Here is an 11,724-nt window from a genome sequence, read left to right on the forward strand (position 1 = left end):
ATGTTTTTGTTTTAAACATCTGAAACAAGTTATTTGGTTGAAGACGAGTAGACGGATTAGAGTTGTTATTTATTACGATGATCAAATTTGTGACATAAAAATTGGGGTCATTTTTTCCTCAGCCCAGTCTACAGAATTGGCTTTCAACTAGAGTATAAAATTGCACGAGCTTCGGTCAAGAATTAGAAGGAAAATGGCAAGTTCAAGCCGGAGAAGAATTTCAAACTTGAAATATAAATATCTAACGTCATTGAACCCCATTAGATATGATTTATTTGAGTTCAAAGGCAACATGGAGGTCGAGACAATGCTCGATTCATATTGCTCTACTGGATCAACTATACTAGGGTTATATGCCCACTTTTTGACATCGATGAATATGCTCCAAGTTCAACAACAATTCCAGTTAAAGCCAAAATGGAAAAAGAAGCAAAAAGTTCAATCACACAATTGTACGATGGGTTCACAACATTGTTACAAAGATCCTATCATGAAATCTCAGAATCATCAATGGAAAGACATTAATCGATTTCAACCGTCGATTTCGATTTCAACTTTGGCACACAATCCATCCAACAATCAGGGTTTGTCGGTAACCCAAACTTTGAAACCTAGATACGACATTTTATGAATGATTTTGATTTCAACTTCTAAACACCAATTTTTTATGCTGAAAAAACTTATACGGGTATGTCATCAAGTTACTCCAATGGAAAATCCGCAAGTGATTTTGGTTTTCACATAAGGTATACAAGAACAAATAATGTACTCCTTATAACCTATACTAGCGAAGGGACATCTAACCCTGGACATTGTTGGAAAAAATCTAGTTTGAAAATGATTTTCTTATACAACAAAAAATTAAAATTTTAAAAACTAACTCTATTTGTGATATTTATAGCAATAAACCTTGAACCAAAATCATACATGTGTTTTCAGATAAGCAAATTCTTAAAGTTTTTCTGCTTTCAACCAAACGAGCTTCACTGCAATTCCAAGTAATTTGTCAAAGTAATCCTTCACCGTCTCAGAGTCCTTCATCTTCTGGAGTTCAAACTCTCTAACCAAGTTCAACATTTTCATTCATTTAATCCTTTCATCTCCTTCTTACTCCTTTAAGAAATTCCAAACTTCAAAAGTTGACTTCATTATCATGATTCTAAGAAAGATTTCAGATGAGGTGGCAATAAATACGTATCTCTTGCCTTTGATTTTCTTGGTTTCCTCTCCTTTTGATTCTTGATTTGTATCATATTCGAATTGACAGGTAATTGAGGAACTTTGTAGTCCTACTCCATGGCTTCTTAGGGATCATGTGCCTCTAGATGAGTCTCCATCCTTGCTGCCTAGACATGGTAAACTTCACTATTGAAAACGGGTGGTGCAAGTGTAGTGAAAGGGATCTCTAAATCCATAAAAGAATAAGGAAGACAAAATATTTTTCCTTAATTACAGGTCTTTTAAGAAGATAGCTCTAATACCAATTTGTTGAAATAAATTTTACTATAACTTAAAGAAACAAAGATAGAGACTAGGAGAAAAGAAAAAGATAGAAATAATTGTTGGTAAAGTCACTTTTTTTTATTGAGCTAAAGTGTTGTTTAAATACATGAAAAAATAACAACCACATCCTAGAATCTAGCAAGTACTAGATTTCATGATCAACAAACTCCAAAAATCAGGAACAATAAATGAAATGGTTTAAAAAAAGAGAAAATCAGTAAAACTTGTTTTGACCAAATCTTGCAGCAGTTGAAGCACAACTTCAACACATAATTTGAATATGTTTTTTAAACTCCTAAGGAACTTCCTCCTCATAGACTATAGGACCATTGAATTCCCTTAAAGGATGAGAGTTTGGTAGTCAAGATCAGACCATACTGTTACCCCACAGTCCAAAAGCATGAAATAGAGAGACTGATTCAGGAAATGCTCCAAGCAGCCATTATTAGAGACAGCTACAACCCTTTTGCATCTCCAATTTTCGTGGTGAAGAAAAAATGGCAATTGGTGCCTCTGTGTGGATTACAAACAGCTCAACCAGCACATAATCAAAGATAAGTTCTCAATACCTATTATAAAATAGTTATTTGATGAATTGGTATATGCTTTATACTTTTCTAAGCTTAATTTACAGTCTAGTTATCATTAAATCCATATGTGGGAGAAGGATATCCATAAAATCGCATTTAGGACTCATGAGGGCCACTATGAGTTCTCGATTATGCCATTTGCTTAACCAACGCCCATTCTAGCTTCCAAACATTAATGAATGTTGTCTTCAAACCCCTTTAGAGGAAGTCAGTATGGGTGTTTTTTGATGATATTCTAGTGTATTCAGAGAATTGGCCATCCCATATGGCACATCTCAGAGAAGTTTTGCAACTCTTGAAAGAGCATCAATTGTAGGCTAAGAAGGCTAAGTGCAGCTTTGGCACCATTGAAATTGAGTATTTGGGTCATATAATCTAGAGAGGGTCAGTGGATATGGATGTCACTGAAGTAGATGTAGTGCTCACTTGAACTACAACCCATATCTATTACGGAACTCAGAGGATTTTTTGGGTTGTCTGGCTACTATAGGCGATTCATTATACATTATGGCACACTAGCTAAGCCCCTAAATACCTTATTAAAGAAGGATGTAGGTTTGAATTGGTCTCGAGAAGCCAATAAAGCCTTTCAACAACTCAAGCATGCAATCTGCCAAGCGCCAATGTTTGCCTTGCCTGATTTCCAAACTGAATTTTGCATCGATATTGATGCTAGTGGCAAAGGAATTGGGGTAGTCTACAACAAAAAGGATGACCAATTACATTTTTTAACAAGGCCTTGGAAGTCAAACACCAAGCTCTTTCTATCTATGATAAAGAAATGTTAGCAGTTCTATTGACAGTCAACAAGTGGCATTCTTACTCGGTTGGAAGGAGATTTCAAATCAAAACTAACCACAATAGATTGAGGTTTTTGTATGACAGGTAGGTTATCACTCCACACCAGTAGAAATGGGTGGCCAAGATGTTTGGCTATGATTATGTGGTCACCTATCAAAAGGGTACTCAAAATGTGGTGGCTAATACTTTATCTTGAAAGCCACGGGTGTAGGACGGTTAACTACTTTAGTGCACTAGCAGCACTGTTTGGTCAGAAATGTGGACTAAGGTGGTGGATTCTTGTCTCACTAATCCTAAGCTTCAACAGCTTTGTTTGGAAGTGCAACACCAACCTCACATGCATCCCAAATATTCCTAGAATGGTAAGGTTCTCAGAAGGAAATAGAAGTTAGTGGTTGGGGATTGTGGCAACCTTAGGATCTTTTTTAACATTTCCATAGAGGGGTAGTAGGAGGTCATTCGAGGGTTCATGATACTAGACATAGAATGGCAAGGCTTCTTTACTAGAAGGGTCTCTCTAAGGAAATCAAGCATTGGGTGAAGGAATGTGGCTCTTGTCAAAGTTGTAAAAGTGACAATGTATCTCATCTAGGGTTCTTACAACCTCTACCAGTGCCTGGTCGAGCTTGAACAGCAGTCAGCATAGACTTCATAGAGGGTTTACTGAGTTCAAAAGGGAAGAATACCATTTTGGTGATGGTGGACAGATTGACCAAGTATGGCCATTTTTGGCCTTGTCTCATCCATTCTCAGCTTTGATGGTGGCTCAAGCATACCTTGCTCACATTTGCAAGTTGCATGGCACATCCAATTCGATTGTGTCGGATCAAGACAAAGTGTTCATTAACAAATTTTGGAAGAACTCTTCAAGAGGCTTGGCACAAACCTGCACATGTCCACAGCGTACCATCTTGAAATAGATGGTCAGATAGAGATTCTCAATCGTTGCTTAGAAAGATACTTGAGATGCATGACTGATGAAAGGCCTCAAGACTGGTCCCTGTGATTGCCCTTAGCTGAATGGTGGTATAACACCACCTGCCATTCAGCCATTAGATCCACACCATATGAGGCCTTATATGGACAAGAGCCACCACACCATTTGCCCTACTTAGTTGGTACTTCTCCTGTGGACCGTAGTCTCTAACAAAGAGAGGCAACAAGGCAGTTTCTCAAGTTTCATTTAAGGAGGGCTCAAGACCGAATGAAACAGACAACTGATCGTAGAAGGAGTGATAGGGAGTTTCAGGTTGGGGATTATGTATACTTAAAGCTACAACCTTATTGACGACACACTATGAGGAGACATGTGAAAGCTCTCTCCAAAATAATTTGGTCCATATGCTGTAGAAGCTCAAGTTGGGAAGGTCGCTTATCGATTTTAGCTACCAGAGGGGTCTCGGATTCACCCTACCTTCCATGTTTTCCAACTCAAGAAACATATTGAGAAGGCCCTAGCACAAGTTAGTCTGCCACTGGTAGGAACAGATGGAGTCTCAAGGAGCCAATTCAAGTGGTGGATAGAAGAACAGTGAGGAAAGGGAACAGGCTGCAACTGAGGTTTTAGTGGAATGGGCCAGTATCTTCCCTACGGATGCTACTTGGGAGAATTTACAGGATCTGCAACAACAATTTCCACCGTTTGATCCTTGAGGACAAGGATCCTTTTTGAAGATGGGGTAATTGATACAAGAAGAATGTTTAACGGGCTTGTATTTACATTTTTGTTATGTTTGTTAGTTTTCTTTTTGTTTCCCTAGTTTAAACGTTGCAGTTTTTATGTTTTAGTTTTAAGTAAAACAACGCGCTTTGGTCGGTTTGTTTAGTGACCAAAACGGTGCGTTTTAAGTCTGTATCCGTTAAATGAAACTGTCGTTCTAAGCACAACTCTCAACCAGCAGCTTGCTTAATTGATTTTCGACATTGTTATTTCTTGTCCCTCTTAAGCAGGTTTGGGGAGGAAAAGTGGTTATGAAAACTCAGAACCAACTCTGCTTCTCCAATTCTCTTTTCTGTTCTTCTACCTTTCTTCCTAATATATTTCTGCTGTAAGTGCTTCCATATCATTAAATTTGTTGACATCCTATTTAAAGGAAAGCATAGCCAGTAATTCTCGAATTTAATCAAGATAACTTGTGCATAAAGTAATCTCAAGAAACAATCTTTTCGACTCACTTTGAATTGTCCATTCAAACTTCAATTGTTGATCTCAAGTTTCCGCATCATCATCATCATCATCCTGACAATACCCTATTGAAAGCTTGTGGCTCTCCTTTTCTCACTGTTTTCAAAATCAAATTGGATCAAAAACCAATCAAAATATCGATCCGAAATAAGAGATTAGACCAGACAAACCGATCGAACCGAATAAACCGAAAACTAATGATCTGATCGGTTCGACCACCAATTCGATTTTGAAAATCTCGCTTTTTCTGCCTCTCCTCAAATGCAAAATAAGATCATTATCCTTTTGTTTCACTGTTGGTTACCAATTATGATCCATCATTTCCTTTCAACCTTTATTTTCGTGCAGGTGCAGACTGAGAGTGTCAAAGATTTGTTCAGAAGCAAGTGCCAGCAATTACAATTAAAAAGAAAAACGGTGCACTTAGTTGCCAAACTTTGTACGGCAAAATTGGTTCTGAGTTTTCATTACCACTTTTCCAATTAAAAAGCAGAAAAAACATGCAGAAACCAATAGTAGACTAAAATACGACATTCGCAGATCTATACTGAACATTAAACAGCAATAAATTTGTACCAAGCATAATGAAACAAAAATCCAGCATGGTAAAGATATGAAAACTATAGGCTAAAAGCTTATACTGATAGTTGGTAAATTTTCATTGAATAGCTCTATCTATGAAAGGAAATTCCACCATAATGAGGGAAAAGAGGGCAATTTTCCATCATAAGAAATCACCTGTAAACAAGCATCTAGGACTTAGCCAAAATGGTTCACCAACCTTCCTAAAGTAATGGATTCTCGCAAAGCTAAAATCCGATCCTCAGCAAAATTTTCTTTTGCTTTGCATCAAAAGATTACCTGTAAGCATTTATATATGTAAGACAACTAAATTCCTTTTCGGCAGCTTAACTTCAGTCTTCTCATGTGCATTATAATACCATCCAACCAGCCATATACCCTAAGCTATGTTACACGAGTTCATGTGTGAGTTTTAGACACAGATATGTGCTCTAGACGGATTCAATTTTTTAAAATTTTCCCATATATTTGGAGTATCCTTGTAGAGTTGTATCCTTGTACCTATGTCCGAATATGCATAGTACAAGGATGTCAGGTATGGGTGCTTCAAGAAAAATCAAGAGTCAGAGCAACATAGATCCCAACTTTTCTACTTTGTTGTCATATACATCCGATGTCCAAGATCAAAACATGAATCTGCAAAAGAAATGCAAATTAATGTTACTTTTAGTAATATAAATGTAGATCAATAGCAACATAAAGTAAAAATAAAACTAATATATACTTCTTAGGATGTTGATCTTCTAACTGTTTTCTTCTCTTTCCCCCCGGAAAACACAAAAAACTACAGGTAAATTGTGAAAGAGACAGCACCAAGCCCTTTGGTCTTGTGCACGCCTTTAACAAAAATCTTTGTATATAGGTATAAGATATCACTTTGCAGTTGATTTGCATTGTTGTTCATGCTAACTTCCTACTTCGAATTACCACTCTTGGAAGGAAAAGGTGCATGTTGTTCAATCCATAGAACAGAAACAGATGAACTCACCATATTAACAAATCCTCAGCTTTGATTATGTTCCAGGAACATAGAAGGAAGAAAAACTATAGCATCTCGACTCAGTGCCCCAAAGCAAATTCAGGAAAAAGAAGAGAAAGTAAAAGAGGTTTTGATGAAAAAAAATACAGAGTTAACAAACATCTAAAAAAGTTTTTTGCATTAGATATAGTTAATGATGGGTTTATTCATGGCAATTGCTTCCAGATGCATCCCCATGTAAATGAAGATTTATACTGAAAGATAACTAAAAGCCATAAATCCATGAAGCAAGCAATCTATAATGCTTTTACCCTCAATTACGGATAAAGAAACAAGCAACCAAATAGAACTTAAGCAATGTATAACGCTTTCAGTATCAATTATGGACAAAGGGCAATGGAACCTAATAGAACTTCAATGAAATGTGAACGTTTGTTAGGAATGTGAAGTGCAAGCTCACAAAATATTAGGATCCGAATCCATCTAAATGTTTGCAACCAAAGGGTCAATAGAAACGCGCATGTATGGAAGCAATAATGGCTGCAAGCTTCTAAATTCCAGAGAAAATTTATCAAAGAGATAAAGATAAACTCTTCTTTCCAAATATGTCCAATCAACAGTATCACAAAGCACAATCTGCCGTAGGTTCATTCATCTGCAGGAAATTCATGAAAAGGTTTTCTGTATCTTGGTGAACCGATATAAAAGAGAAAGCCAAGCCATTGAAACTACTTGGAAAATAACAGTGATAAAGCACAATGTTAGAAGTTGCATACTGTGCACAGAAATAAAATACGGTAGAAAATTTCCTTGACAATCACCATATCAATACTGAAATAAGAATGAATTATAAGAACTGTCGTAAAGTTTTCATTGAGAGTTGAGACGTTATTTTCCCGTCCTAACGTATTTTGAGCTAAAGAAAGTTTTCACAGGCATGCTTAATTGGACAAAATTCATAGGTAACGTACCAACAAGGTTATCCATCTCGTATTGACCAAATGTTCACCCCCATTTTTCAAATTAACGAACCTGATTTACTTGTTGATCTTAGTGATATATTTTCTACTTCCTAGATTTCTATTAATAAACAAATTTCCTACTAAATTAAGGTCACTCTGTTTTGGTTTATGAGATTTTCAAATAACTTAATTAGTATGGAAGACTAACCATCTTTTGCCTTTTTCTGTTTCAAAATTTGTTCTATTAAGCTCTTTAAACTGATCAAAAGATATTTGCATACTATATGAATCAAATTAGAGAACAAATAATGTAGCTCAGTATTTCTCCTACAAAGTATTTCTTATTCACAGTCGTTGTCATTAACGAGTTTAAAATCTACTAATCTATCAAGAAGTCATTTACTGGAATATAAAAACTTCATAAACAAAAGAAGCGGTAGTTAGTTAAAAACCAACAGACTAAACCTTTTTAGTTTCGTACAATAACTTTTCCCTTCCTTTTTTTTATTTGTTTTTGAATGGGGTCTGAATGTCATTATTTATAACTTTTAACATATTATCTAAGTAATCAATCAACATGAGAGAATTAATATTTAGCGAAAGAAACTTGGTGGATATTGAAAACGACCTAAAATGTACTGGGACTTGAAATTATTTAACTGTGCATGTTCAACCCAAAACCAACCTTTGACAAACCCTGAAATAAAAGAACAATTCTGTGACCCCAAAAAGAAAAAGAAAAAGAAAGGGGGGTCAAAAGCAACTAAACATGATAAAACTATAAAGGCAGAGAAATCTCCAGACCTTCTCCATCTACATGAAGCATGAGATTTCCCACAAAAGGAAGGCAGAGATTACCCAGAACACATTCTCCTTGAAGGACAGAGCTGTAAGTTCCAGCAGAAAAAGGACTTGTACAGCATCACAGTGCCTCCAAAACTGGATGCACATTTCAGCATCCCATCACAGCACAGTTATAAACAAAACTGCCGGAGGGCTTTCTTGCAAGCAAGTTCCATTGTGGTGGGCCCTCATTTGGAACCCAAGAGTTTAGCTCGATCATCCCTTCACCTAAAGCCCTAGGTCCGCCAATAACAATTAGTCGATCCCCACAGGCCCTAAACGCTAAGCCCCAACCATTCATAGAGACTGCTTGGTCAGGTAGTCCCCCTAGTGTGACCCACAAGTTCTTCTCTTTGTCATATTTCCTCACCTCTTTCAGGGCATAATCAGCTGCATACAGCTCATTATTCACAACTGCCACTAGTGGAGGTGCCTCAGCTGCGGCAGGTGCTTCAGTTGCTCCAGCCACTCCATTTCGTGCAGGATACATGTTAGGTATCTCATGCCACGTCTTCATCTTCAGATCATACACCTCCCCACATGTCAGCGTTTTTGCACTCCCAACCCCAATTCCACCAATAACATAAAACTTCCTATCCATAAATACAGCAGAACACATTTTTCTTGCTTTATTCATGTTTGGAATGGTCACCCACTTGCCGGTTTCTGAATTATAAAGCTCCGCAGAGCTCAAAATATTCCCATGTGGATCACAACCACCAGCTAGAATTGCAATTTCGCCCAGGCTCGCAGATCCAAACAAACACCGGGGTGTATTCATCTTCATCCCAGATGACCATGTGTTAGTCAAAATGCTATATCTATAAATAACATGGGACGATATTTCCTTTCCGAAAACAAGAAGTTCAGTCCCAACTGCCAATGATTCCTTATCTGAACACATGAAACATTCATTAGAGGTCATTTTGGGCAAATGCATCCATCGATGACAAATTGGATCAAAAGCCTCCCATTCCAAAAGGCTGCAAGAAAAGTAAATCCAATGTTCAACAATTCCCATTTCACGCCTCAACTTGTACAGTTCACCACTCCGAATAACAAAGCGGAAACCCTTATTCAAAGTTGCAATGGCACCATAATCAGACCTCGAGCAGCGGAGGAGACAGTTAATTGAGATGTCTTGCCCAAGCTGCTGGATCAGTAAACTGGATTCTGAATGATCACCTGCATGGCAGTGGTTATCTGGTCGGTCAAACTGGGCAAGGGACATATCCTCCTTTTCCCCCTTGTTTTCATCACCTTCGAGTGGCTTGAGAATTTTTCTCATCATCTGGTCTTCTCCATCTTCCATCCGGCACTTGCTTCTTGCGAGCTCAGTTACATGAAAACTGTTATAAATCCACTTGCTCTCTTGCTCGCAGGAGCTTGGAAAATCCCTTGACACAAGATATGATGGACCCTCCAACATGATCTTGGTCAGAATTAAGTAATCTGAGCATCAGGACAGTTACCTTTCTTCTTCATTATATGCAAAACTGATCAGTCAATAAGGAAAATAACAACCCTCAGGTACTGCATAATAAAGATATATTTATTTAGCTACATGTTCATTTAAAAAAAAAAAAGAATGATAGCATCACAAATTCTGATTTCAGATTTCATAAAATTCCATAAAATCCAATAAGTAAATGAATGTGTAGTTCCTGTAGAAACTAACAGCTGAAGATCTCATAAAACCCTATTCGTATATAGCACAAGGAATTCCAAAAAGAACTCAATTTAAAAGACAAAGAATAGGACAATTCTATCAACCCAAAACTAAGAAGGATCATAACTAACAAAAGACAAAGACAAAACAATGCAACCATTTTCAAGAATGATAGATCATAAGTCTTGTTTATCATCTGAAACAACTTGCATAATAAGAACAACCTTGTAATCAAAACCAAGAACATTTAATAAATTAATAAACAAATAAACAAAACATTTAGTACTCATAAGCAAAGCTGAACTCCACCACATTAGTAAGCAATGATAATTATCTAGAATTCAGATCTTTTCAATTCACACCTATGGGGACTATGGATACATAAAAAGATAAGAAGTACAGAAAAGCAGAGAAATTCATTAAGAGGCAATCACATGTTACAGTTTTCATCAAATCAGCAGTGGAAACCAAATCTAAATTTGGCTCCAAAAAGGCCAAAACAAAGATCTACCCTTCACTGAAATCAATACAATTGCACATTAAAAAAATCGCCTTTATTTCAAAAAAAAAAGACCACTACCCAGAAAGGAAATAAAAAAAGGTAGCATAAATAAATAAAAACCCATAAGCTTTAACGTGGAAATGAGAAAAAAGAAGAAAAAGAACCAAGAAGCCATCGTAAAAGAGAATGAGAAAAATGACTTACAAATTGGATAAGAAAGAATGAAGGTTTTAGCTTGTTGCCCTTCGATTCTCTCTGTAAATCAGATTAACAAAAAATTAAATAAATAAAAACTCAATTTGCTGCAGATTATCTCTCACAAAGAATAGCAGATAATAGTTTATATTCGCTTTGTGAGAGAAAGAGAGGTTATATAAAAAAAAGGGGGGGTAAGAGAAGTGGATTTACATAGGTAAAAGGAAAAAAAAAAGATTAAAACTTAAATAATAAATAATATTCATTTAACAGAAAGGGAAAGAAATATGGGGTCTACAACGGCTAAGGAAGAGGGAGTCGCCGTTTAAAAATTGCGGCCCCAACGCCAAATCAAACCAAACCCAAGGTCGACGATTCGAAACCGCTAACGGCCGTTTCTGCACGTGTTTCAACTCCAACCCACGCTTTGGACAAGTACACTCCTTGCGTGCGTGCGTGGCTCTTCCTTTCTTCTCTGTCATTTTTTTCATTCTCTCTTTCTATTTTCCTTTCTCTTTTTCATTTTTGTTTTTGTTGGGAAGTAAACTAACCTCAATATAAATCCGAAGGATCAACCCGAAGTTAACGACAATAGTCAAGAAATCAGTCGAAACGTGCAAATACAAGAGAGCAGTGCCCTAATTATAGATGCTCCTACATCTATATATAATAAAGGTTAGTTTATATATTTTTCTTCGAGAAATATATAATAGAACCAACCTTAGGCACGACCATACAAGAGATTATTTTTTTCTTCGAGCTGTGTGCTTAAAAGTTTTTCTGGTTTTATTTATGTTTGTTTTAATGAGGCATTGTCATGGTTAAAATCTTTGGCTTTCAATAATGTAATAGTTGAGTTGGATTGTTTGCTTGTAATTTCGGCTTTGTCACGTCCATCATTTGATTTTTCTAA

General features: G+C 36.6%; 1 protein-coding gene across 11 annotated transcripts; it reads right to left on the minus strand.

Moving 5' to 3' along the window:
• Positions 1-5,717: 5,717 nt before the first annotated feature.
• LOC107953453 (F-box/kelch-repeat protein At1g74510) lies at positions 5,718-11,484 on the minus strand. 11 transcript variants are annotated; one of them, XR_005916062.1, is made up of 4 exons: positions 10,821-11,066; positions 8,407-9,941; positions 6,386-7,295; positions 5,718-6,297 (listed from the first exon to the last, which is right to left on the minus strand). XR_005916062.1 is itself a non-coding variant. In XM_016888765.2 (3 exons), the coding sequence occupies exon 3, from the start codon at positions 9,872-9,874 to the stop codon at positions 8,555-8,557; it is 1,320 nt and encodes a 439-aa protein (XP_016744254.2). In that variant the 5' UTR covers positions 9,875-9,941; positions 10,821-10,871; positions 11,110-11,484; the 3' UTR covers positions 8,218-8,554. The 11 variants fall into 11 exon arrangements, 4 of the variants coding, with proteins under 4 accessions (XP_016744254.2, XP_016744252.2, XP_016744251.2 ...); XR_005916059.1 differs by having other exon boundaries at positions 8,461-9,978; XR_005916061.1 differs by having other exon boundaries at positions 6,650-7,295; positions 8,407-9,978; positions 10,821-11,065.
• Positions 11,485-11,724: the final 240 nt, after the last annotated feature.

Source organism: Gossypium hirsutum, chromosome D07 (genome assembly GCF_007990345.1).
Source record: "Gossypium hirsutum isolate 1008001.06 chromosome D07, Gossypium_hirsutum_v2.1, whole genome shotgun sequence".
Lineage (NCBI taxonomy): Eukaryota > Viridiplantae > Streptophyta > Magnoliopsida > Malvales > Malvaceae > Gossypium > Gossypium hirsutum.